The sequence below is a fragment of the Salvelinus alpinus genome, chromosome 3, assembly GCF_045679555.1.
Source record: "Salvelinus alpinus chromosome 3, SLU_Salpinus.1, whole genome shotgun sequence".
In the NCBI taxonomy this organism is placed as follows: domain Eukaryota; kingdom Metazoa; phylum Chordata; class Actinopteri; order Salmoniformes; family Salmonidae; genus Salvelinus; species Salvelinus alpinus.
This window is the reverse complement of record NC_092088.1, coordinates 40,370,537-40,394,948: the sequence shown is the minus strand read 5'-3', so window position 1 is coordinate 40,394,948 and position 24,412 is coordinate 40,370,537. Positions and strand designations below refer to the sequence as shown.

Sequence of the window (24,412 nt, the reverse complement as noted above, 5' to 3'; positions counted from 1 at the left end):
AAAGCGGGAAAATAACTTGTTTTAGCTTGTCTGGAAGCACGACGACAGTGTCCACGACATGGCTGGTTTTTCATTTTGTAGTCGTGGATTTTCTGTAGAACCTGCCACTTACGTCTTGTGTCTGAGCCATTGAATTGCAACTCCACTTTGTCTCTATACTGACGTTTTGCCTGTTTGATTGCCTTGTGGAGGGAATGACTACTCTCTTTGTATTCTGCCATATTCCCAGCAACCGCTGGAAAGCGTGGAGATGAAATATATTTTGTATAAACTGCTTTACTGATTGCCTCTGACGTTGCAAAGTGGAATTGTCTCGCCTTAGTGCTTGTGGTTTTCCACCCGTCATCCTTCACACCGTTTGTGTCCAGTACGCGCGTTGTGCATTTACTTGGATAGATTTAGAGCACTACTCAAGAGCGACCAGCTCTTTGTTTCCTGGGAGCCCCCCTCAAGGGTCAATGACTATCCCATTGGATAGTGGAGGCTATTATATTGGCTTATAATAGCAAAGGTTTACAGTCCCTGGAGGGCCTGAGTGCTCATTCCACCAGAGGCATGGCTACCTCTTTAGCCCCACCCATCTCGTTTTGCTCTCAGAGCGTTCAGAGCGCACACTTGACGCTCTGGCCGATGATTTGTTTACCTATGGACAACCTGAAAACAGCCTAACCAGCTCTGTTGGCAACAATTTAATTATGCTTTTTTTGCAGACGTTTACTGACACCGGCCATATTCAATTGGTGTTGTACACTTTAGCTTAAGACATGTAGCTAGCTAGCTAAACAATGAACCTAGCTAGGTAAACATTGTGTAAGATCACACATGTTGCGTAACGTTAGCTAACGAGCCATCCAGCTAACATTAGCTAGTTAAACAACAATGAATACGGTGCCAAATCATGTCGTTACTACCCTGCATGAATATGGTGGGAGCTAACCAACCAGGTTCAATGTTAGAAAAGCAAATGGCTCTAGGATACAAATAATAGCGTCAGCTAGGAACCCAGCCAGCTAACGTTAGCTAGCTAGCTAACAGTACACTTTAGCTACAAATGAAACCACTTTCTGTCAAAATTAGAAATGTGTAATATCTAAAAATGTAGCTAGCTAACAATAGACTATCTTACCTGTATACATCATCATGCATGATGGACGCGTCTCCTTGCCACGAATGCCATGCCACGGTTGCCCATAGTTTGAAGATGAAATCTGGAGACAGGTGTTTTCTCCATCTCTTTAGCTATCATACTCTAATTCCACTGATTTCAAAACTTGATCCTCCAGAAAGTGGAGAGCATCACTTATGCAGCTCCACTACACAATACATTCGACAGATTACCAACACAGACTGACCAGCTCAAATAGACAGAAGCCTTCTATATGGCAGACCAATCCGTACTTGGCTAGTGGGAAGGTTGCTGACTTTTTCTGTGGCTAAACCAACAAGGCTCGTAATTGAATGATTTTATTCATATTTACAGATGGCATACATGTTTGTTATTAAGGCACATGAAAGTTCACATGTTCGAGAAGGTATTTCTGCCAAAAAACGCATTTTGATAAACAAAAATCTTTTTTACATTCAAACGGCTCTCCTGTGAAGTCGTGACTTGCGACATACACCTAGTTTCCTTAATCGGGTCATATATGAGTGAGATGTATCACCACATTTCCCTTCTCGCAGTGCGCAAGGACGAGAGACATGTTTTGTGAATGACTAGTGGGCGGGCGAGTGGCGCCTTATAGAGTGTGTGATCTGAATGGCTTGGTGTCTACTTTATATTTCATGTATTGCATTTTCTCCTTGTAGGAGCTTCAACAGCAGCGCATGATCGAGATGAAGAATCTGAAAAAGACCCGGAATTTCTACCAAAAGCTGCTCCACCAAGAGAGAAGAAATAAAGGTACCAATCAATCCCTCATCACTTTTATAATTTCCAATGTCTACTATTGGTTGATAAATAGAGAAAGAAATGCAATATTTCTGTGTTTTTCTTCTGAAGGTTTGGAGGCTAGATTGATGCTGTCCAAACTCAAGGTCCAGCTTGAGGAGTTGAGGTCCAAAGTGGAGTTCCTAGACTGTGTAAAGAAATATCTTGAGGTGCGGTTGAACAGATGATTTCTTAATCCGGCCCTGTGTCTTGTGAAAGACTTATGTATGGCCTTGTGTCAATAGAGAATGGTTGACTAAGTTACTAGTTCTCAATTCTTACTTCAGAGACCCCCAACCGTTCCATAGCTAGCACACCTGATTCAACTAGTGATGGACATTCCGAGTCTTTTCGTTGAGTCGGCTTCACGTAAATGAGCCGGCTCATTTGGCTCCCAAACAACTCTTAATTAAAAATAAATATGTTTAAAAATCAACCTACAACCATGAAAAAATAGCAAATCTCCAATGTGAAGCCTAAATGTTTTTTTTTTACCTGGCCAAATTATTAGATGGCCTGCAAAAAAAAAAAAACGCACTAAAACAATCTACGTGGACCAGATTGATCTGCTCTTCCCACTATTTATTGTTTTGCAGTGAGGATTCACTCTCTTTAGAGAATTACTTTGTAACTTATCTGGAGAAAAACGTTGTTTTAAGCTATAAAAACGGTAGTAGCAGTATACAAATCAGGGAGCGAATGACCCATCATTAGATTCAACTTGTTAATAAACACAATAATAAAACCTATGGAATTTTAACAATATAATATGGCTATTAAACAAGAATAGAAAAACATGTATGGTTCTACAAAGAACCTTTGAGATTGAGAGAGGTTCTTTATAGAACCATTCTCCCTTAAATGTTTATAAAGTAGCATATAAAAGGATTCTATATAGCCCCAAAAAGGGTTGTGACCATAGCGGAGTATAGAACCTTTTTTATGGTTCTTTATAGAACCTTAGGAATGTGTTCTTTATAGCAACATACAGGTTCCATTTAGAACCTTATGAGCATGGTTCTTTATAGAACGTTTAAAAAAGTTCCATATAGCACTAAAAGGTTTTCTGCTATGGTTGCAAGCCAAATAACCCTTATTTGGCACTATATGGAACCATTTGTTTTTAGTGTGCATCTCTGCCTGGTTGTTTTGGTCAGGTTCTGAGTGTGGATCAGTGGGGTATGGATATGTCCCTCCTCCCCTCCCTGGCAGCATCTGGTCCAGGGAGCCCTCTGGACCTCCAGCCCTCAGAGGAGCCTGCCGTGCTGGGATTGGTGTCTTTATCTGGGGCAGAGAGAGGGAAGAGCAGCCTGCAGGCCGCCACACCCCTGGGTCTCATGTCGTACCTCTATGCCAGGTAACATTAATACACTATATATTAGCTTACAGTAACACGTTTAGGTTACAGTAAAACATGAACTATTAAACCCATGAGTGTGATTAACAGTGTATCAGCACGTATGGTTTAAATAGTGTCCCTCTAGTGGACAATGTGTTATTAAACTGAGCACCACATTTTACTGTCCACCATCATGCCTATGATTGCTGAGAACATTTTACATTATATCCTACATATGGCCCAAATAGACATTTCTGTTTATTTAGATTTGTGCCCAAACGTGTTTCATTGGGATTTGTCCTAATTCTTCTAGACATGTTGTGTAGTGAGATGACATTCAACAGCTACCAAACTAAACTCTGTGTTCTATCTCCTCTGACAGAAATGCTCCATTGGAGGGCTACATCCAACAGTTCCTGTACACATACCGCTATTTCTGCACCCCTCAAGAACTCCTTCAGTTCCTGATGGAAAAATTCACCAGTGCTGTAGCAGCAGGGTATGTAGGCTACTGTAGCAGAAGTAAAAGACAGACAGACAGACAGACATAAAACACAAATTAATTTCATGCTCTTTGGATGGTGTCCGTTCTAGTCATTCTGTTTCTATGGTTATTTGATTCTGTGGAATTAGAATGTCTGGTCAAGTAATTCTGGTTCTATGGTCAAATGTTAATTGAGATAATATAAATTGGCATTTGTCAGAAACAATAAGAAAAATGAATGGCTACTTGTATAAAAAGAAGAAGAAAAAGAAGGAAAAAAAAGCCAAAATGACAGTACTACTATGACTGTCAAGTAAGAAAACTATAAACATGGGCCTGTATAAATGAGGATCACATTTTTGTTCACATAAAATTATATTGGCATGGATTGGGCCATACAATTAAACTAGCCATTCAGCTGGATCCAGAATTTCAACAAAACTATACTGTTTGATGATTACATCATCATTAAAATCCAATAAAATAAAACTGTATTTATATAGGATAGGTCCCATTTTGAATGAAGTACAACGTACAGTATAAGCACTACATAAATGCTTCACAAATCATCTATAAGTGTATGTCATACTCTATAAATGGTGTTTAAACATACAGTAGATTTGTTGAATTTCTTTCCTTAATACGTTTTTTGCCGATCAGTTGTGTTGTGTTAAGGTAGTGGTGGTATACAGAAGATAGCCATATTTGGTAAAAGACCACGTCCATATTATGGCAAGAACAGCTCAAATAAGCAAAGAGAAACATCACTCCATCATTACTTTAAGACAGACAATCCGGAAAATGTCAAAACTTTGAAAGTTTCTTCAAGTGCAGTCGCAAAAACCATCAAGCACTATGATGAAACTGGCTCTCATGAGGACCGCCACAGGAAAGGAAGACCCAGAGTTACCTCTGCTGCAGAGGATAAGTTCATTAGAGTTACCAGCCTCACAAATTGCAGCCCAAATTAATGCTTCAGTTCAAGTAAGACACATCTCAACATCAACTGTTCAGTGGAGACTGCATGAATCAGGTCTTCATTGTCAAATTGCTGCAAAAACAACAATACTAAAGGACACCAATAATAATAAGAGACTTGATTGGGCCAAGAAACATGAGCAATGGACATTAGACCGGTGGAAATCTGTCCTTTGGTTTGATGAGTCCAAATTTGAGATTTTTGGTTCCATCCGCTGTGTCTTTGTGAGAAGCAGAGCAGGTGAACAGATGATCTCCGCATGTGTGGTTCCCACTGTGAAGCATGGAGGAGGAGGTGTGGTGGTGCTTTGCTGGTGACACTCAGTGATTTATTTAGAATTCAATGCACACTTAACCAGCATGGCTACCACACATTCTGCAGCGATACGCCATCCCATCTGGTTTGTGCTTAGTGGGAACCACACATGGAGGAAGTCTATTCTACATAGTTTTAACTCCGGAAACGGACAATAGCGACGCCAGCTAGATGGGGTTCTGGTCTGGAATAGATAAGAACAAAAAATGTGCACCCCTTGGAATGGATTGAGAAACGCTGCTCGACAGGAAGTTGGGTTCTGGGCTGGATGGATAGCTGGAGAGAGAGTTGCAGGCTCATGTCTAGCACAGAGGGGGAGAGAGATAGGCTACAGGCACACACATATTTCTTACTACAGTAGCGTTGGTCTCCAAACATGCAATGATGTCGAATAATCCAAGCCCAGGCTCAAATCAGTTCTCAGAATATCAGGCCTGACCCGGGCTGGAAATCAAAAATCAAAACTTCCAGGGGAGTTCTGAAAAATAGCTGTCCTGAATTTATTTTACTCTTTTGTAATAATGACAGCTTTTTTAATCTCTCAAAAACCACAACTGAGCTATGTCCGACAGAGTAAAAGTATGCCAAAGATTTAAATATATTAGGCTCGAATATAGCTCATTTTCATATTTCACCTCATAACCTGTGTAATTAGAATGTCAGGTCTAGTAATTATATTTCTGTGGTTATTTGTGGTTATCCTTTTTCTACCAGAGGTGGTCCAAATGTGTCAGGGGACCGTGCTAAGGTGTACCATCGGAGTCTGGATGTGCTGCAAACCTGGCTGACTGACTGCAGACTGGTGGACTTCAGCCCCAAGTCCATCCTGCTGATCACACTGGAAAACTTCCTCACCAATGAAGTAATTAAAGATCGATCATCAATTAAATGACAAAGCAATCAAATGATAAAACCAATCACTCAAGCAAGTCAATTCATCATGAAATTAATGTCTCAACTAATCAGCTAAATCTGAAGCAGTATAGTTGTTGTTTTTGTTGACGTTATTGTGGTTGCTTTTGTTGTCGATTTTTTAGTGTATTTATAAATACAATACTCTTAAACAATGTTTTTGTAACGACCTGGTTCTTATTTAGGTGTCTCCAGTAGACAGCAGAGGAGAGAGGCTTCTGACCACTCTTCAGAGCTCTCCCAGGAGGAGGTGGAGCCAAAGCTGTGGGAGCCCAATCAGCATGCAGGAAGAAGATGATGCATTGTGTTCTCATACCAGATGCAGAAAATCACATGTTGAGGACTCTGGAAAGAAGGTCCATATAAGGATTATTATACGTGTACTATTATGTTGGTGATGTTGTTTGTCTTACCTGAACCCAAAAGCATCTGATTGGTCCAAAGTACTGGACGTTTGTCTGGCTCAAAAGGAACCCATTTACACTGATATATATTTCAACTGGTGGAGACCATCAGAGCTGTGTCGTATGCGTTACATGAATGAATACGTTACATTAACACCAAACATTAGCACCAAACGGAAGAAAACAGACTTGAATCCAGGAGAGACTACCTGCCTTGTCCAATAAGAACCACTTTTTGTTATCATTTTTAGTATAGTCGGACCTAATGAGTACGACAATGGTGTATACAGTGGCGGGGGGTTGAAGAGTTTTTCTGTCTGTAATAAAGCCCTTTTGTGGGGGGGGGAACACATTCTGATTGAGTGGGCCCATGGCTGCACCCTTGCCCAGTTATGTGAAATCCATAGATTAGGGCCTAATGAATGTATTTCAATTGACTGATTTCCTTATATGAACTGTAACTCAGCGAAATCGTTTAAAGTCTTGCATATTGCGTTCATATTTTAGTTCAGTATACGTATTCATAGACGGAACCTTTCTAAGTTGATTTATCTCTGTAGAGTTTCCAGTGGAGAATATCCAGGGTGGTGGAGCCCCAGGCGACCCAGACCAAAGACCAGGCCTACTCATTAGCAGCAGCCCTGCCGCGGCCCTGCTACACCTCCCTTATGGATGACATCTCCAGTGCCTGCCTCAGAAGCGAGGAAAGACACCCTTTTAGTCAGAGTGAACACAGCGCCCAACACACGGCACAGCAACTCACTCTACTGCAGCAGGTAAACACATGTGCACGCACGAATGTGCATACACACACTGACATGCACATTGACATGCACACAGACTTGCACAATTTCTCCCTCTCTCATGCATTCACACTCACTCACAAACACATTGTTATTTATTAACACTGGGGGGAGACAAATCACTACTTTATGAACTGAAAAGAAATGCACAGACCTACAGTTGAAGTCGGAAGTTTACATACACCTTAGCCAAATCCATTTAAACTCAGTTTTTCCACAATTCCTGACATTTAATCCTAGTAAAAATTCCCTGTCATAGGTCAGTTAGGATCACCACTTTATTTTAAGAATGTGAAATGTCAGAATAATAGTAGAGAGAATGATTTATTTCAGCTTTAATTTATTTCATCACATTCCCAGTGGGTCAGAAGTTTACATACACTCAATTCGTATTTGGTAGCATTACCTTTAAATTGTTTAACTTGGGTCAAAAGTTTCGGGGAGCCTTCCACAAGCTTCCCAAGTTGGGTGAATTTTGGCCCATTCCTCCTGACAGAGCTGGTGTACCTGAGTCAGGTTTGTATGCCTCCTTGCTCGCACACGCTTTTTCAGTTCTGCCCACAAATGTTCTATAGGATTGAGGTCGAGGCTTTGTGATGGCCACTCCAATACCTTGACTTTGCCACAACTCTGGAAGTATGCTTGGGGTCATTGTCCATTTTGGAAGACCCATTTGCGACAAAGCCTTAACTTCCTGACTGATGTCTTGAGATGTTGCGTCAATATATCCACATGGTTTTCCTACCTCATGATGCCATCTATTTTGTGAAGTGCACCAGTCCCTCCTGCAGCAAAGCACCACCACAACATGATGTTGCCACCCCCGTGCTTCATGTTTGGGATGGTGTTCTTCGGCTTGCAAGCCTCCCCCTTTTTCCTCCTAACATAACGATGGTCATTATGGCCAAACAGTTCTATTTTTGTTTCATCAGACCAGAGGACATTTCTCCAAAAAGTACGATCTTTGTCCCCATGTGCAGTTGCAAACCGTAGTCTGGCTTTTTTATGGCTGTTTTGGAGCAGTGGCTTCTTCCTTGCTGAGCGGCCTTTCAGGTTATGTCGATATAGGACTAATTTTACTGTGGATATAGATACTTTTGTACCTGTTTCCTCCAGCATCGTCACAAGGTCCTTTGCTGTTGTTCTGAGATTGATTTGCACTTTTCGCACCAAAGTATGTCATCTTTACTGCCCTTCCAAGCAAAAAATGGCAGTAACTGCTCATTTGATAATTTTTGTTACATTAAATGCATGCTTAATCATGTGGCCAAGTATCCTGCCTCTATTGTATTGTGTTTTGGAGAAAATGGGGTCGTATTAGCAGTAACTGCAAAAAGTTACTGTGAAACCAAGGTAAATGGCAGTAACTGAACTTACTGCCTTTTAGCTTGGTTTCAACCTGCCCTTGGCTGCAGTTACTGCATTTTACCTTGGTTTCATATCATTTTATTCTAATAGTGATGCAATCGAACCTGCATGACACTGACTGACAGCTACACACATACATTGCTAATCTAGGGATACAACACCATGGCACAGCATTCCCGGGGGAAAATGATGGTTGAACTTGCTCTGAAACGCCGACATCTAGACACGGGTTAGAACTAGCTAGCTAAGTAGATCTGAGATCAAAATTAGCTAGCTAGCGAGCATAGACTAACAATGCTACCTGCTCTCATAGGAGGAGATCTGCAATTGATACTAACTTCAATCTATTAGCCATATAATGAATTATTTTCTGAAATTTCATCTGATGGTTTATTTGAATCAGTACACCATACACACAATTTCTAGCCAGTGACAGCCACCTAGCTAAAACTGACGTGCCCCTACCAAAACGTAAAAATCTACCTAACTAGCATTAGCATGAAGCAATAGATTTGTGCTACATGGTCCCATAAGAGACGACCAGCAGTTTATACTAGCTTCAATCTATTATACCTAGAATTAATATAATCCCTAGTTGTATTCTGACATTCCATGGGTTATTTGAATCCGTAACGTTACACCACACACACGATCTCTAGCCAGCTGATGGTCAGTTGGACGTGCACCCCATACTGAATTGTCAAATGCCACGCACACTCGTTTTCCGGATGAGCACACACACACACAGTATTGCTAGCTCATTAATAATATATCTACTCACATGTTCAGGGTTTCTGGTTTTCTTTTATATTCCAGTATTGCGTGACTGTCCCGGTCAGGAAGTTAAAATCCCAAATTTTATCCACCACCTTTGTTGGTGGCATATGTAATTAGTACAACAAGCTTTGACATGCCAAATGTGTGCTCAATGTGTCTGCTTCAGTGCCATCATTACATGAATGCAGAAAAAAACGGTTTTGCATGACTTCCACCAATCCCTGTGGTCTAGAGGATTAGTATCTATGCGGATAAAAATTGTCATGTGAGGGTGTATTAGGACAGTACAACCACGTCAATACTAGGTTTTATTCCTGTCAATGTCCATCCATGCATTTTCTTTGTCTTTGTAAATAAAGATGAAATTAATAGATGAACTGAGTTATGACAGTGAAAATTATTATGATAATGTTTGCACAAGATAAAATCAACATTGATTATTATAGAATCAACATTGATTACTATATTATAGAATAACTGAAAAGGATTATGATCACATGTTTGCACACCACCAAAATGTCAGTATTAATTATTATCATCCATGACAGAATAGAATCATTAGGATGCATGTCCCTGATTATTTGCTCTATTTATTTCAGTTGAGTTTGAGGGCCACATTCCAACAAAGATTGATTTGAATAGATTTGAAGAAATAGAGAACCAGTGGGTGGTCTCTGACTCCTTAGACAGGCTGATTGTCACGATGACGGGCAAGTCAATCACCAACAAACTGATTCCACCAATGGTTCAGAGGGGAAAGAAAGCTTCAGCGAGCAAATTGAACATGAATCCAATCCTACAACACATTGAGTCCTTCCATCCCCAAATCAGCCACTACAGACGAGAGCATGCCCCATATCGGCTCTACCTCCCTAGTGACGTCAATATTCGGTTCATGCATAATGACTACAAGGAGAAGAACAAAGATGCCAGCTGCGGTTATGAAACCTATCGCAAGGCGGTAAAGGGAAGGAACATCAGCTTTGTGAAGCTTGGAGAGGAGGAGCGCGAGCTCTGTTTGGTGCAGGGTCATCATCTGAAGATGGAGCACAGGGAGAATGAGGCCATGGAAACCCAAGCCTGCCAAGACAACAGCCATGCAGCACCTGAATTCACCATCCCCAACCCCGACTGCATGCAATGTAGGAAATATGAGGAACATAAGAAGTCTGCAGAAGCCATTACCAGGCTGATGCACAGAAAGATTGGCCTGAGGACTGGTCTGTGAGGAGCGTTGATATGCAAAAAGACATCATGCTCCCTCGCATGCCAGGTGTGGAAACAGCATTGTTGACAAGAAGAATCATTGCCTATCACGAGACATTCGCCACCATTGGAAAGAAGTCTCAAAAGAAGAAGAAAACAATCTCAGTGGTATGGCATGAAGGAACAGCTGGTCGGAGGGCAGAGGAGATTACTTCATCTTACGTAACAGCACTGGAGAGGGAGAGAGATGTCAAGCATGCAGTGTATTGGGTGGGTAACTGCACTTCTCAAAACAAAAACCCTCAAATTCTTCGAGCCAGGACACACCTTCATGAGTGCAGACAGTTTCCACCATTGCGTGGAACAGGAAATGAAAGCTTGACCTGGAGGTGTGGTGTACAACTTCGGGGACTTCCTCCATGTGGTCGCCACTTCCAATGCAGGCAAGGTGGAGGTGGTCGAAATGAAAAAGGAAAACATCCTGGCATGGAAAGCTGGCCATTCCATCGTCAAGCTGAAGGAGGCAGCAGCACGAAAGCTGGCAGAGATGGCTGAGATCCAGTTGAGGTGTGGCTCCAGGAGCCTCTTCTACAAAGTCTTCCATGAAGAAAAGGACTTCAGATCTTGACTTTATTATGAAGAAAGTCACTCTAGAGACACCCTCGACACTACGTACACATGATAGAGGGATAGAAGAGTCCAAGAAGATGGACATAATCACCAAGCTGTCCTCTGATGCCTGCAAATCGAAGGCAGTTCTGGAATGCCTTGGCTGTGAACAGCTTTGCTGAGGATGAGGACTGATATGGAAGAGCACTGAAGAAGTTTTACTTAAAAATGAAATGTTACTTGAAAATGAAATGTAACTATTCAGCATTTTATCAATTTTAGCTAAATGTCATTTGGGTACTCTTATGAATATGAACATGTAAATATGTTTAAAATGTATTCTTAATGCTGTTATTTATTCATTCATTCAAAAGTGTCATTTGAAAAAATACAAAAAATGTTTCTATTAGCAATCTCATGGTCATTTTCTATAATTTGTATTAACCTACGTCATACTTCTATCATGTTCCATCATTATATATTACAAGACAGGTAATAATTTCATGTAATTCAAACAATTCCAGTGCTGCTTTTCACATTTATTCTTATAACAAGACATGGGCTACTTGTCACACACAGTATGTAATGTGACTGACGCAGAACCTACATCTCTATGTAAATGCAACTGGTATCTTAGTGGAAGACACACAAAGGATGCAGTTTCAACTCTGCTCTTGTATTAATAGCATAAATGACAAGTATAGTAAACTAACAAAGGAAAATGACAGATACTGCTCTTTGCTTTGGTATTACCCTGCAATTTATAACATATCATGCCAAGGAAGAAGGCAGTAACTGCTGTTTAAGGGTCAAAGGTCATGTCAGAGGTCAGGGTCAACATGAATTTAAAAAAAGTACTTATAGTAAGGCAACAGATCATTACATCACCAATGATCTCCCTAGAATTCATTTGGCTGGACAATTAAAAACCTTTGAAGCCATTTTTCTCAGTTCCACTCTATGAGCAGTTACTGCTTTTTTGCTTGGGAGGGCAGTTTAGGAGACAGAACGCGTCTCCTTCCTGAGTGGCTGTGTGTTTAGGTGTCTATACTTGTGTACTATTGTTTGTACGGATGAACGTGGTACATTCAGGTGATTTCTTTTGATTTCCCCATGATGTCAAGCAAAGAGGCACTGAGTTTGAAGGTAGGCCTTAAAATACATCACAGGTACACCTCCAATCGATGTCAATTAGCCTATCAGAAGCTTCTAAAGCCATGACATCATTTTCTGGAATTTTCCAAGCTGCACTGCGCCCGGCGTAGGAGCCACAGGTGTCGCTGGTGCGTGATGAGACAAGGATATCCCTACCGGCCAAACCCTCCCTAACCCGGACGACGCTAGGCCAATTGTGCGTCGCCCCACGGACCTACCGGTCGCGGCCGGCTGCGACAGAGCCTGGGCGCGAACCCAGAGTCTCTGGTGGCACAGCTAGCTCTGCGATGCAGTGCCCTAGACCACTTCGCCACCCGGGAGGCCCCCAAAACTATAGTTTGTTAACAAGAAATTTGTGGAGTGGTTGAAAAATGAGTTTTAATGACTCCAACCTAAGTGTATGTAAACTTCCGACTTCAACTGTATATATAAATGTGAAATATAAGCTCCTGTTTTTTTTTAAATGCAGGAAATGTTTCAAGGCTGTCACCCCAATAATTTCCTCAACTCTAGAGCTCAAGGAGTCGGGGACAAAGCTTTTGGTGTCACCAAGTGAGTAAATATTCCCTTTGGTTCAAATATTTCAGTGGCATTCTCGTCAAATGTGTTTTAAAGTACCAAATGAGTATACCAGAATGCATAATCTGAAACAAACATCACTTGCTAGATTATGAGACTTATGTGACAGTCAGCCATTGCATCCTTGACAATCTCTGACATAAAATCAACCGTTCATTCACAGCTCAATCTCCAGTCTGATTGCCTCTCTCTTATCCCACAGACATGTGTTACACTCTATACCTCCAGTAGAGGGCAGCAGTTTATTTGTTAATGAGGAGATGCCACAGGACAGCCACCTCCAACAGCTACTGAGATATGCTGACAGCGTCTCCAACTGGGTCTCTGCTGAAATTGTCATCTGTGATTCGATAAAGGTGAGATCTGCTAGTAATGGGGATACAACTCTGTTGGACATTACTGTTTGATCTCTATATCTATATGTATGTCATTTATTCAACACACACACACACACACACACACACACACACACACACACACACACACACACACACACACACACACACACACACACACACACACAAAAGACGGCCCCAGAGAGGAAGGCAGACGTTTTACGTGTCCCCAACCTATTGTGTTTTTGTTCGTTTCTTTGCGTTGTTTGTAACTTATAATTTGGCCGCTACCGTCTCTTATGACCGAAAATAACTTCTAGACATCAGGACTGCAATTACTCACCACGGACTAGCAGAATCCTTTTTTTCCTTTCACGACTCTGACGCGCCCGACGCGAAGGATTTACTGCTTTCTCAGAAACAGGCCCAGATCCCCATGATCTGCGTGAAGAGGAGGCAGAGAAAAAGGGGCCAAAGGGCGGGCTGCCTTCTGAGAATTCGTAGGTGATCAAATAAACCCCCACTTCCCTCCATTCTGCTAGCAAACGTGCAATCTTTGGAGAATAAAATCGACTGGCTACGCAAAAGATTAAACTACCAACGGGACATTCAAAACGGTAACATCTTATGCTTCACGGAGTCGTGGCTGAACGACGACACTATTAACATTCACCTGGCTGGTTACACGCTATACCGGCAGGATAGAACAGCGGCGTCTGGTAAGACAAGGAGGCGGCGGACTGTGTATTTCTGTAAATAACAGCTGGTGCACAATATCTAAGGAAGTCTCGAGCTATTGCTCGCCTGAGGTAGAATATCTCATGATAAGCTGTAGACCACACTATCTACCTAGAGAGTTTTCATCTGTATTTTTCGTAGCTGTTTACATACAACCACAGTCAGAGGCTGGCACTAAGACAGCATTTAATGAGCTGTATTCCGCCATAAGCAAACAAGAAAACGCTCACCCAGAGGTGGCGCTCCGACTAGCCGGTGATTTTAATGCAGGGAAACTTAAATCCGTTGTACCACATTTCTATCAGCATGTTAAATGTGCAACCAGAGGGAAAAAACTCTGGACCACCTTTACTCCACAGACAGAGACGCATACAAAGCTCTCCCTCGCCCTCCATTTGGCAAATCTGACCATAATTCTATCCTCCTGATTCCTGCTTACAAGCAAAAATTAAAGCAGGAAGCAACCGTGACTAGATCAATAAAAAAGTGGTCAGATGAAGCAGATGCTAAGCTACAGGACTGTTTTGCCAGCACAGACATGGAATATGTTCTGGGATTCCTCCGACGGCATTAAGGAGTACACCACATCATTCATTGGCTCAATCAATAAGTGCATCGATGATGTCGTCGCCACAGTGATCGTATGTAAACTACCGTTCATAAGTTTGGGTTCACTTAGAAATGGCCTTGTTTTTGAACCATCAAACAGGCAAAGCATCAATACAGGTCTAAGATCGAATTCTAATACACCGGCTCTGGTGCTCGTCGGATGTGGCAGGGCTTGCAAACCATTACAGACTACAAAGGGAAGCACAGCCGAGAGCTGCTCAGTGACACGAGCCTACCAGACGAGCTAAACTACTTCTATGCTCGCTTCGAGGCAAATAACACTGAAACATGCATGAGAGCACCAGCTGTTCCAGAAGACTGTGTGATCACGCTCACCGCAGCCGATGTGAGTAAGACCTTTAAATAGGTCAACATTCACAAGGCCGCAGGGCCAGACGGATTACCAGGACATATACTGCGAGCATGCGTTGACCAACTGGCAAGTGTCTTCACTGACATTTTCAACCTCTCCATGTCCGAGTCTGTAATACCAACATGTTTTAAGCACACCCCCATAGTGCCTGTGCCCAAGAACAGAAATAAATCTTGCATAAATGAGTACCGTCCCATAGCACTCACGTCTGTAGCCATGAAGTGCTTTGAAAGACTGGTCATGGCTCACATCAACACCATTATCCCAGAAACCCTAGACCCACTCCAATTTGCATACCGCCCCAACAGATCCACAGATGATGCAATCTCTATTGCACTCCACACTGCCCTTACCCACCTGGACTAAGCGAACACCTATGTGAGAATGCTATTCATTGACTACAGCTCAGCGTTCAACACCATAGTGCCCTCAAAGTTCATCAATAAGCTAAGGACCCTGGGACTAAACAGCTCCCTCTGCAACTGGATCCTGGATTTCCTGACGGGCCGCCCCCAGGTGGAAAGGGTAGGTAACAACACATCCACCACGCTGATCCTCAACACAGGGCCCCCTCAGGGATGCATGCTCAGTCCCGTCCTGTACTCCCTGTTCACTCATTACTGCATGGCCAGGCACAGCTCCAACACCATCATTAAGTTTGCGAATGACACAACAGTGGTAGGCCTGATCAACGACAACGACGAGACAGCCTATAGGGGGGAGGTCAAAAGAGATGATTGTGTACTACAGGAAAAAGAGGACCGAGCACGCCCCCATTCTCATCAACGGGGCTGCAGTGGAGCAAGTTGGGAGCTTCAAGTTCTTTGGTGTCCACATCACCAACAAACTAACATGGTCCAAGCACACCAAGACAGTCGTGAAGAGGGCACGACAAAACCTATTCCCCCTCAGGAGACTAAAAAGATTTGCCATGGGCCCTCAGATCGTCAAAAGGTTCTACAGCTGCACCATCGAGAGCATCCTGACTGGTTGCATCGCTGCCTGGAATGGCAACTGCTTGGCCTCCGACCGCAAGGTGCTACAGTAGGTAGTGCGAACGACCCAGTACATCACTGGCGCCAAGCTTCCTGCCATCCAGGACCTCTATACCAGGCGGTGTCAGAGGAAGGCCCTAAAAATTGTCAAAGACTTCAGCCACCCTTGTCATATACTTTTCTCTCTGCTATTGCACTGCAAGCGGTAAAAAGGCTTCTAAACAGCTTCTACCCCCAAGCTATAAGACTCCTGAACATCTAATCAAATGGCTACCCAGACTATTTGCATTGCCCCACCCCTCTTTACACCGCTGCTACTCTCTGTTTTTGCCATCTATGCAGAGTCACTTCAATAACTCTACCTACATTTACATACTACCTCAACTAACTAGTACCTCCCTGTATATAGTCTCGCTATTGTTGTTTTACTGCTGCTTTTTAGTTACTTGCTACTTTTTATCTTTTATTCTTGTCTGTATTTTTTTTAAACTGCATTGTTGGTTGGGGGCTCGTAAGTAAGCATTTCACTATTAAGTCTACACCTGTTGTATTCGGCACATGTGACTAATAAAATTTGATTAGATTTGAAAACACTAATATTCATTTATTTTCAAAGTCAGTCATTGTCCATTAAATCTAATTACATGATAGCCATCAGATGCACTTCTATGATGTTTTAATTGATTTCTACAATGATTTGTGTGAATGCTTGACCATACAATCTCTCGTCTTCTTTTCTTGCTGCAGATCCAAGCGGCTTTGCTCACCAAGTTTCTGTTAATTGCCAAACACTGCTATGAATCGAGAGACTTCGCCACAGCCATGCAGGTCCTTGGAGGTCTGGAGAATGTTTTTGTCAGGCAATTACCCGTAAGTCTGCATGCCTGCATCTGAAATGGCACCCTATTCCCTATATACTGTAGTGCACTACTTTTGACCAGAGTAATGTAGGGAGCACCCATGAAATAAATAACATACTCTTAGGCCCTTAAGTGAAATTTATTTTTTATGCTGCTGTTATGGGAACCAGTGGATATTTTATTCCTTTCTGAGTTAGATGAACATCAGAATTTGTGTTCAAATCAAATTTAGGAGGACGTAACAGCACCTAAAATGGGTGCTTACCTTATGAAGTGTCATAAAGTGTAACAACTGAAATGATGTATTCTTGTTGTTTGTCCATGTTCTAATAATACTCTTCCTGTTCTTGTCATTTATATATTTATATCGCTTTGGTACTATTTTAACAAGTATGTGGTGAATTTTCTAAACTATTAGTACAAAACTCCAAACTGGTAACACTTGTTAAGGCGTTTGCATGCTTCTCAGTCAAAACAGTTTGGTATAGCTCGTTATGTGACATGTTATGTGATGTTATGTGACATTGTGATATTTTTGTTCTTTTTGGACTTCGGTGAGGGGTTTTTGGGCTGTTCGGGCACAAGAAGTTCGGAGCCGAAGTCTATGCCCCTTTGTCAGTGATTGGTCAACAGTAGGGATTCTTCAATAAATTATTTGTTTTAATTCAACGAGAGACTGCACCAAACATCTTAGTAAAATTGTGAGACGAAGATCTCTTCTGCAAAACCGTCAAAATGAATGACAGATATATTGAGTCATCTATTTCTTGAGATTAGTATATACTGGCTACGGCGTCTCAAAATGGACAAACAGTAATATTGCTGCTATTTTGTCGTTTTTCATGCAAAGGTCTTTTAAAGGAATATGCCAGTCTTACATTAAAAACTATTCATTGTGCGTTCATTGTGAAATATAATGAGTAGATTGGTTTAATCACCAAAACACAACTTAAATGATATCTTCTCAATTTAGTAATTTTAAAACCAGTTAATTCAATAGCAAAAAATGTAAGATACATGTTTCAAAATTGCCCCTTGAATGTAGTATGCTACCGTACTGTAAATTACAGTATATTACACTGTTTTCACATGAGGCAATATTAAATCAAATTTTATTATTCACATAGACCTTACAGTGAAATGCTTACTTATTAGCCCCTAAACAACAATGCAGTTAAAAAAAAATACGGATAAGAATAAGAAATAAAAGTAACAAATAATTAAAGAGCAATAGTAAAATAACAATAGCGAGACTATATACAGCGGGGTACCGGTACAGAATCAATGTGTGGGGGCATTGGTTAGTTGAGGTAATATGTACAGTGAGGGAAAAAAGTATTTGATCCCCTGCTGATTTTGTACGTTTGCCCACTGACAAAGAAATTATCAGTCTATAATTTTAATGGTAGGTTTATTTGAACAGTGAGAGACAGAATAACAACAAAAATATCCAGAAAAATGCATGTCAAAAATGTTATAAATTGATTTGCATTTTAATGAGGGAAATAAGTATTTGACCCCTTCTCAATCAAAAAAGATTTCTGGCTCCCAGGTGTCTTTCATACAGGTAACGAACGGAGATTAGGAGCACACTCTTAAAGGGAGTGCTCCTAATCTCAGTTTCTTACCTGTATAAAAGATACCTGTCCACAGAAGCAATCAATCAATCAGATTCCAAACTCTCCACCATGGCCAAGACCAAAGAGCTCTCCAAGGATGTCAGGGACAAGATTGTAGACCTACACAAGGCTGGAATGGGCTACAAGACCATCGCCAAGCAGCTTGGTGAGAAGGTGACAACAGTTTCTGTGATTATTCGCAAATGGAAGAAACACAAAAGAACTGTCAATCTCCCTCAGCCTGGGGCTCCATGCAAGATCTCACCTCGTGGAGTTGCAATGATCATGAGAACGGTGAGGAATCAGCCCAGAACTACACAGGAGGATCTTGTCAATGATCTCAAGGCAGCTGGGACCATAGTCATCAAGAAAACATTTGGTAACACACTATGCCGTGAAGGACTGAAATCCTGCAGCGCCCGCAAGGTCCCCCTGCTCAAGAAAGCACATATACATGCCCGTCTGAAGTTTGCCAATGAACATCTGAATGATTCAGAGGACAACTGGGTGAACGTGTTGTGGTCAGATGAGACCAAAATGGAGTTCTTTGGCATCAACCCAACTTGCCGTGTTTGGAGGAGGAGGAATGCTGCCTATGACCCCAAGAAACCATCCCCACCGTCAAACATGGAGGTGGAAACATTATGCTTTGGGGGTGTTTTTCTGCTAAAGGGACAGGACAACTTCACCGCATCAAAGGGACGAAGGACGGGGCCATGTACCGTCAAATCTTGGGTGAAAACCTCCTTCCCTCAGCCAGGGTATTGAAAATGGGTCGTGGATGGGTATTCCAGCATGACAATGACCCAAAACACACGGCCAAGGCAACAAAGGAGTGGCTCAAGAAGAAGCACATTAAGGTCCTGGAGTGGCCTAGCCAGTCTCCAGACCTTAATCCCATAGAAAATCTGTGGAGGGAGCTGAAGGTTCGAGTTGCCAAACGTCAGCCTCGAAACCTTAATGACTTGAAGAAGATCTGCAAAGAGGAGTGGGACAAAATCCCTCCTGAGATGTGTGCAAACCTGGTGGCCAACTACAAGAAACGTCTGACCTCTGTGATTGCCAACAAGGGTTTTGCCACCAAGTACTAAGTCATGTTTTGCAGAGGGGTCAAATACTTATTGCCCTCATTAAAATGCAAATCAATTCATAACATTTTTGACATGCGTTTTTCTGGATTTTTTTGTTGATATTCTGTCTCTCACTGTTCAAATAAACCTACCATTAAAATTATAGACTGATCATTTCTTTGTCAGTGGGCAAACGTACAAAATCAGCAGGGGATCAAATACTTTTTTCCCTCACTGTACATGTAGGTAGAGTTATTAAAGTGAATATGACTACTTTGATTAGCTGTTCAGGAGTCTTATGGCTTTGGGGTAGAAGCTGTTTAGAAGCCTCTTGGACATAGACTTGGCGCTCTGGTACCGCTTGCCGTGCGATAGCAGAGAGAACAGTCTATGACTAGGGTGGCTGCAGTCTTTGACAATTTTTAGGGCCTTCCTCTGATACCGCCTGGCATAGAAGTCCTGGATGGCAGGAAGCTTGGCCCCATTGATGTACTGGGCCGGTCGCACTACCCTCTGTAGTGCCTTGCGGTCGGAGGCTGAGCAGTTGCCATACCAGACAGTGATGCAACCAGTCAGGATGCTCTCGATGGTGCAACTGTAGAACCTTTTGAGGATCTGAGGACCCATGCCAAATCTTTTCAGTCTACTGAGTAGGTTTTGTCGTGCCCACTTCACGACTGTCTTGGTGTGCTTGGACCATGTTAGTTTGTTGGTGCTGTGGACACCAAGGAACTTGAAGCTCTCAACCTGCTCCTCTGCAGCCCCGTTGATGAGAATGGGGGCGTGCTCGGTCCTCTTTTTCCTGTAGTCCACAAATCATCTCCTTTGACTTGATCACGTTGAGGGAGAGTGTCACGCCCTGACCTTAGAGAGACGTTTTTATTTCTCTATTTGGTTAGGTCAGGGTGTGATTTGGGGTGGGCATTCTATGTTGTCTATTTCTTTGTTTTTGTCCGAGTATGGTTCCCAATCAGAGGCAGCTGTCTATCGTTGTCTCTGATTGGGGATCATACTTAGGCAGTCCTTTTTCCCACTTTCTGTCGTGGGATCTTGTCTTTGTTTGTTGCATGGGTTGCACTCCTAAGCTTTTCGTTCGTTGAGTTGTTTATTGTTTTTTTGGTGAAACATTTTATTAAAGAAAATGTACGCCTACCACGCTGCACCTTGGTCTTCATTTAACGACGGACGTTACAGAGAGGTTGTTGTCCTGGCACCACACGGCCAGGTCTCTGACCTCCTCCCTATAGGAAGTCTCGTCGTTGTCGGTGATCAGGTCTTCCACTGTTTTGTCATTGGCAAACTTAATGATGGTGTTGGAATCATGCCTGGCCGTGCAGTAATGAGTGAACAGGGAGTACAGGACGGGACTGAGCCTCTCCCTCAAGTGCGCCTTTCCAGTCAGGTACGTCCTGTGCCTGCTCCTCGCACTCTCCCTGAAGTGCATGTACCCAGTCAGGTACGTCCTGTACCTCCTCCCCGCACTCGCCCTGAGGTGCGTGTCATCATCCCGGTGCCACCTGTACCGGTCCCACGCATCAGGTCTCCAGTGCACCTCCACAGTCCAGTACGTCCTGTGCCTCCTCCCCGCACTCGCCCTGAGGTGCGTGTCATCAGCCCGGTGCCACCTGTACCGGTCCCACGCATCAGGACTCCAGTGCGCCTCCACAGTCCAGTACGTCCTGTGCCTCCACCCTGCACTCGCCCTGGGGTGCATGTCATCAGCCCGGTGCCACCAGTACCGATCCCACGCATCAGGCCTCCAGTGCGCCTCCACAGTCCAGTACGTCTGGTGCCTGCTCCTCGCACTCGTCCTGAGGTGCGTATCACCAGCCCGGTACCACCAGTGCCGGCCCCACGCACAGAGCTTCCGGTGACAGTTCCCAGTCCAGAGCTTCCGGCGACAGTTCCCAGTCCAGAGCTTCCGGCGACAGTTCCCAGTCCAGAGCTTCCGGCGACAGTTCCCAGTCCAGAGCTTCCGGCGACAGTGCCCAGTCCGGAACCTCCAACGACGGTCCACAGTCCGGAACCTCCAACGACGGTCCACAGTCCGGAACCTCCTGAGACGGTCCACAGTCCGGAACCTCCTGAGACAGACCACGGTCCGGAACCTCCTGAGACGGTCCACTGTCCGGAACCTCCTGAGACGGTCCACGGTCCGGAACCTCCTGAGACGGTCGACGGTCCGGAGCCTCCAGCGATGGTCTGCATTCCGGAGCCTCCAGCGGGGATTCTCAGTCCAGAGCCTCCTGCGAGGGTTCCCAGTCTGGTTCCTCCGGCGACGATCCACGGTCCGGTGCCTCCGGCGACAATCCACGGTCTGGAGTCCCCGGCGACGATCTACGGTCCGGTTCCTCCGGCGACGATCCACGATCCGGTTCCTCTGGCAACGATCCACGGTTCGGAGCATCCGGCGACGCGTCCCGCACCGGAGCCGCCCCCGATGGTAGATGCCCACCCGGACCCTCCCCTTTTGAGTCAGGTTTTGCGGTCGGACTCCGCACCTTTGGGGGGGGTACTGTCACACCCTGACCATAGAGAGCCTGTTATTCTCTATGTTGGTTAGGTCGGGGTGTGACTAGGGTGGGTCATCTAGGTAATTATATACAGTGGGGAGAACAAGTATTTGACACACTGCCGATTTTGCAGGTTTTCCTACTTACAAAGCATGTAGAGGTCTGTAATTTTTATCATAGGTACACTTCAACTGTGAGAGGCGGAATCTAAAAAATCCAGAAAGTCACATTGTATGATTTTTAATTAATTAATTAGCATTTTATTGCATGACATAAGTATTTGATACATCAGAAAAGCAGAACTTAATATTTGGTACAGAAACCTTTGTTTGCAATTACAGAGATCATACGTTTCCTGTAGTTCTTGACCAGGTTTGCACACACTGCAGTTGGGATTTTGGCCCACTCCTCCATACAGACCTTCTCCAGATCCTTCAGCTTTCGGGGCTGTCGCTGGGCAATACGGACTTTCAGCTCCCTCCAAAGATTTTCTATTGGGTTCAGGTCTGGAGACTGGCTAGGCCACTCCAGGACCTTGAGATGCTTCTTACGGAGCCACTCCTTAGTTGCCCTAGCTGTGTGTTTCGGGTCGTTGTCATGCTGGAAGACCCAGCCACAACCCATCTTCAATGCTCTTACTGAGGGAAGGAGGTTGTTGGCCAAGATCTCGCGATACATGGCCCCATCCATCCTCCCCTCAATACGGTGCAGTCGTCCTGTCCCCTTTGCAGAAAAGCATCCCCAAAGAATGATGTTTCCACCTCCATGCTTCACGGTTGGGATGGTGTTCTTGGGGTTGTACTCATCCTTCTTCTTCCTCCAAACACGGCGAGTGGAGTTTAGACCAAAAAGCTCTATTTTTGTCTCATCAGACCACATGACCTTCTCCCATTCCTCCTCTGGATCATCCAGATGGTCATTGGCAAACTTACATTTAACATTTACATTTAAGTCATTTAGCAGACGCTCTTATCCAGAGCGACTTACAAATTGGAAAGTTCATACATATTCATCCTGGTCCCCACGTGGGGAATGAACCCACAACCCTGGCGTTGCAAGCGCCATGCTCTACCAACTGAGCCACACGTGACCAAAAACTTCAGACGGGCCTGGACATGCGCTGGCTTGAGCAGGGGGACCTTGCGTGTGCTGCAGGATTTTAATCCATGACGGCGTAGTGTGTTACTAATGGTTTTCTTTGAGACTGTGGTCCCAGCTCTCTTCAGGTCATTGACCAGGTCCTGCCGTGTAGTTCTGGGCTGATCCCTCACGTTCCTCATGATCATTGATGCCCCACGAGGTGAGATCTTGCATGGAGCCCCAGACTGAGGGTGATTGACCGTCAGTCTTGAACTTCTTCCATTTTCTAATAATTGCGCCAACAGTTGTTGCCTTCTCACCAAGCTGCTTGCCTATTGTCCTGTAGCCCATCCCAGCCTTGTGCAGGTCTACAATTTTATCCCTGATGTCCTTACACAGCTCTCTGGTCTTGGCCATTGTGGAGAGGTTGGAGTCTGTTTGATTGAGTGTGTGGACAGGTGTCTTTTATACAGGTAACGAGTTCAAACAGGTGCAGTTAACACAGGTAATGAGTGGAGAACAGGAGGGCTTCTTAAAGAAAAACTAACAGGTCTGTGAGAGCCGGAAATCTTACTGGTTGGTAGGTGATCAAATACTTATGTCATGCAATAAAATGCAAATTAATTACTTAAAAATCATACAATGTGATTTTCTGGGTTTTTGTTTTAGATTCAGTCTCTCACAGTTGAAGTGTACCTATGATAAAAAATTACAGACCTCTACAAGCTTTGTAAGTAGGAAAACCTGCAAAATCGGCAGTGTATCAAATACTTGTTCTCCCCACTGTATCTATGTTGGCCTGGTATGAATCCCAATCAGAGGCAGCTGTTTATCGTTGTCTCTGATTGGGGATCATATTTTGACAGCCATTTGTGCTTTGTGGGATCTTGTTTAGTTATAGTTGCCTTTGAGCACTACTCTGAGCTTCACGTTTCGTTTGTTCGCTTTATTGTTTTTGTTATTTGAGTTTTCTCTTCCTAATATAAAGGATGGAAACATACCACGCTGCATTTTGGTCCACTCCTTATGACGATCGTGACACATTCTGTCTCCCATTAAAACTTTTTTAACCTTTGATGAAAGAGACAAGAATGTAGTCAAGACGACTAGCTTGAGTAAGTCTCCTCCATGTATATCTCACTAGGTCGGGGCTTTTTAGTCTCCAAATATCCACTATTTGTAATGTGTCAATAATATTTGTGATTTCCTTAAGGGCACGGTGATGATAGTTTGTAGAGTGATTATCTTTACGGTCCATGTAACGATCTGAGTGTCGGGAGGTGCGAAGTCAGACGCAGGAACAGCAGAGCTTCAATATGTTGAGTCTTTTAATACTCAACTTGCAAACACAATGTCCAAC

At 43.5% G+C, this 24,412-nt stretch overlaps 1 protein-coding gene across 1 annotated transcript in view; it reads left to right on the top strand.

The window, feature by feature from the left end:
- Positions 1 to 24,412, top strand: part of LOC139570702 (kinase non-catalytic C-lobe domain-containing protein 1-like) — an 85,159-nt gene that overhangs the window by 42,688 nt on the left and 18,059 nt on the right. The window contains exons 18-27 of the mRNA XM_071392825.1: positions 1,810 to 1,903; positions 2,003 to 2,100; positions 3,088 to 3,287; positions 3,652 to 3,768; positions 5,762 to 5,909; positions 6,145 to 6,315; positions 6,924 to 7,139; positions 12,751 to 12,833; positions 13,063 to 13,216; positions 16,658 to 16,780. Coding sequence (XP_071248926.1) covers positions 1,810 to 1,903; positions 2,003 to 2,100; positions 3,088 to 3,287; positions 3,652 to 3,768; positions 5,762 to 5,909; positions 6,145 to 6,315; positions 6,924 to 7,139; positions 12,751 to 12,833; positions 13,063 to 13,216; positions 16,658 to 16,780 — 1,404 coding nt within the window. The remainder of the gene's footprint in view (positions 1 to 1,809; positions 1,904 to 2,002; positions 2,101 to 3,087; positions 3,288 to 3,651; positions 3,769 to 5,761; positions 5,910 to 6,144; positions 6,316 to 6,923; positions 7,140 to 12,750; positions 12,834 to 13,062; positions 13,217 to 16,657; positions 16,781 to 24,412) is intronic.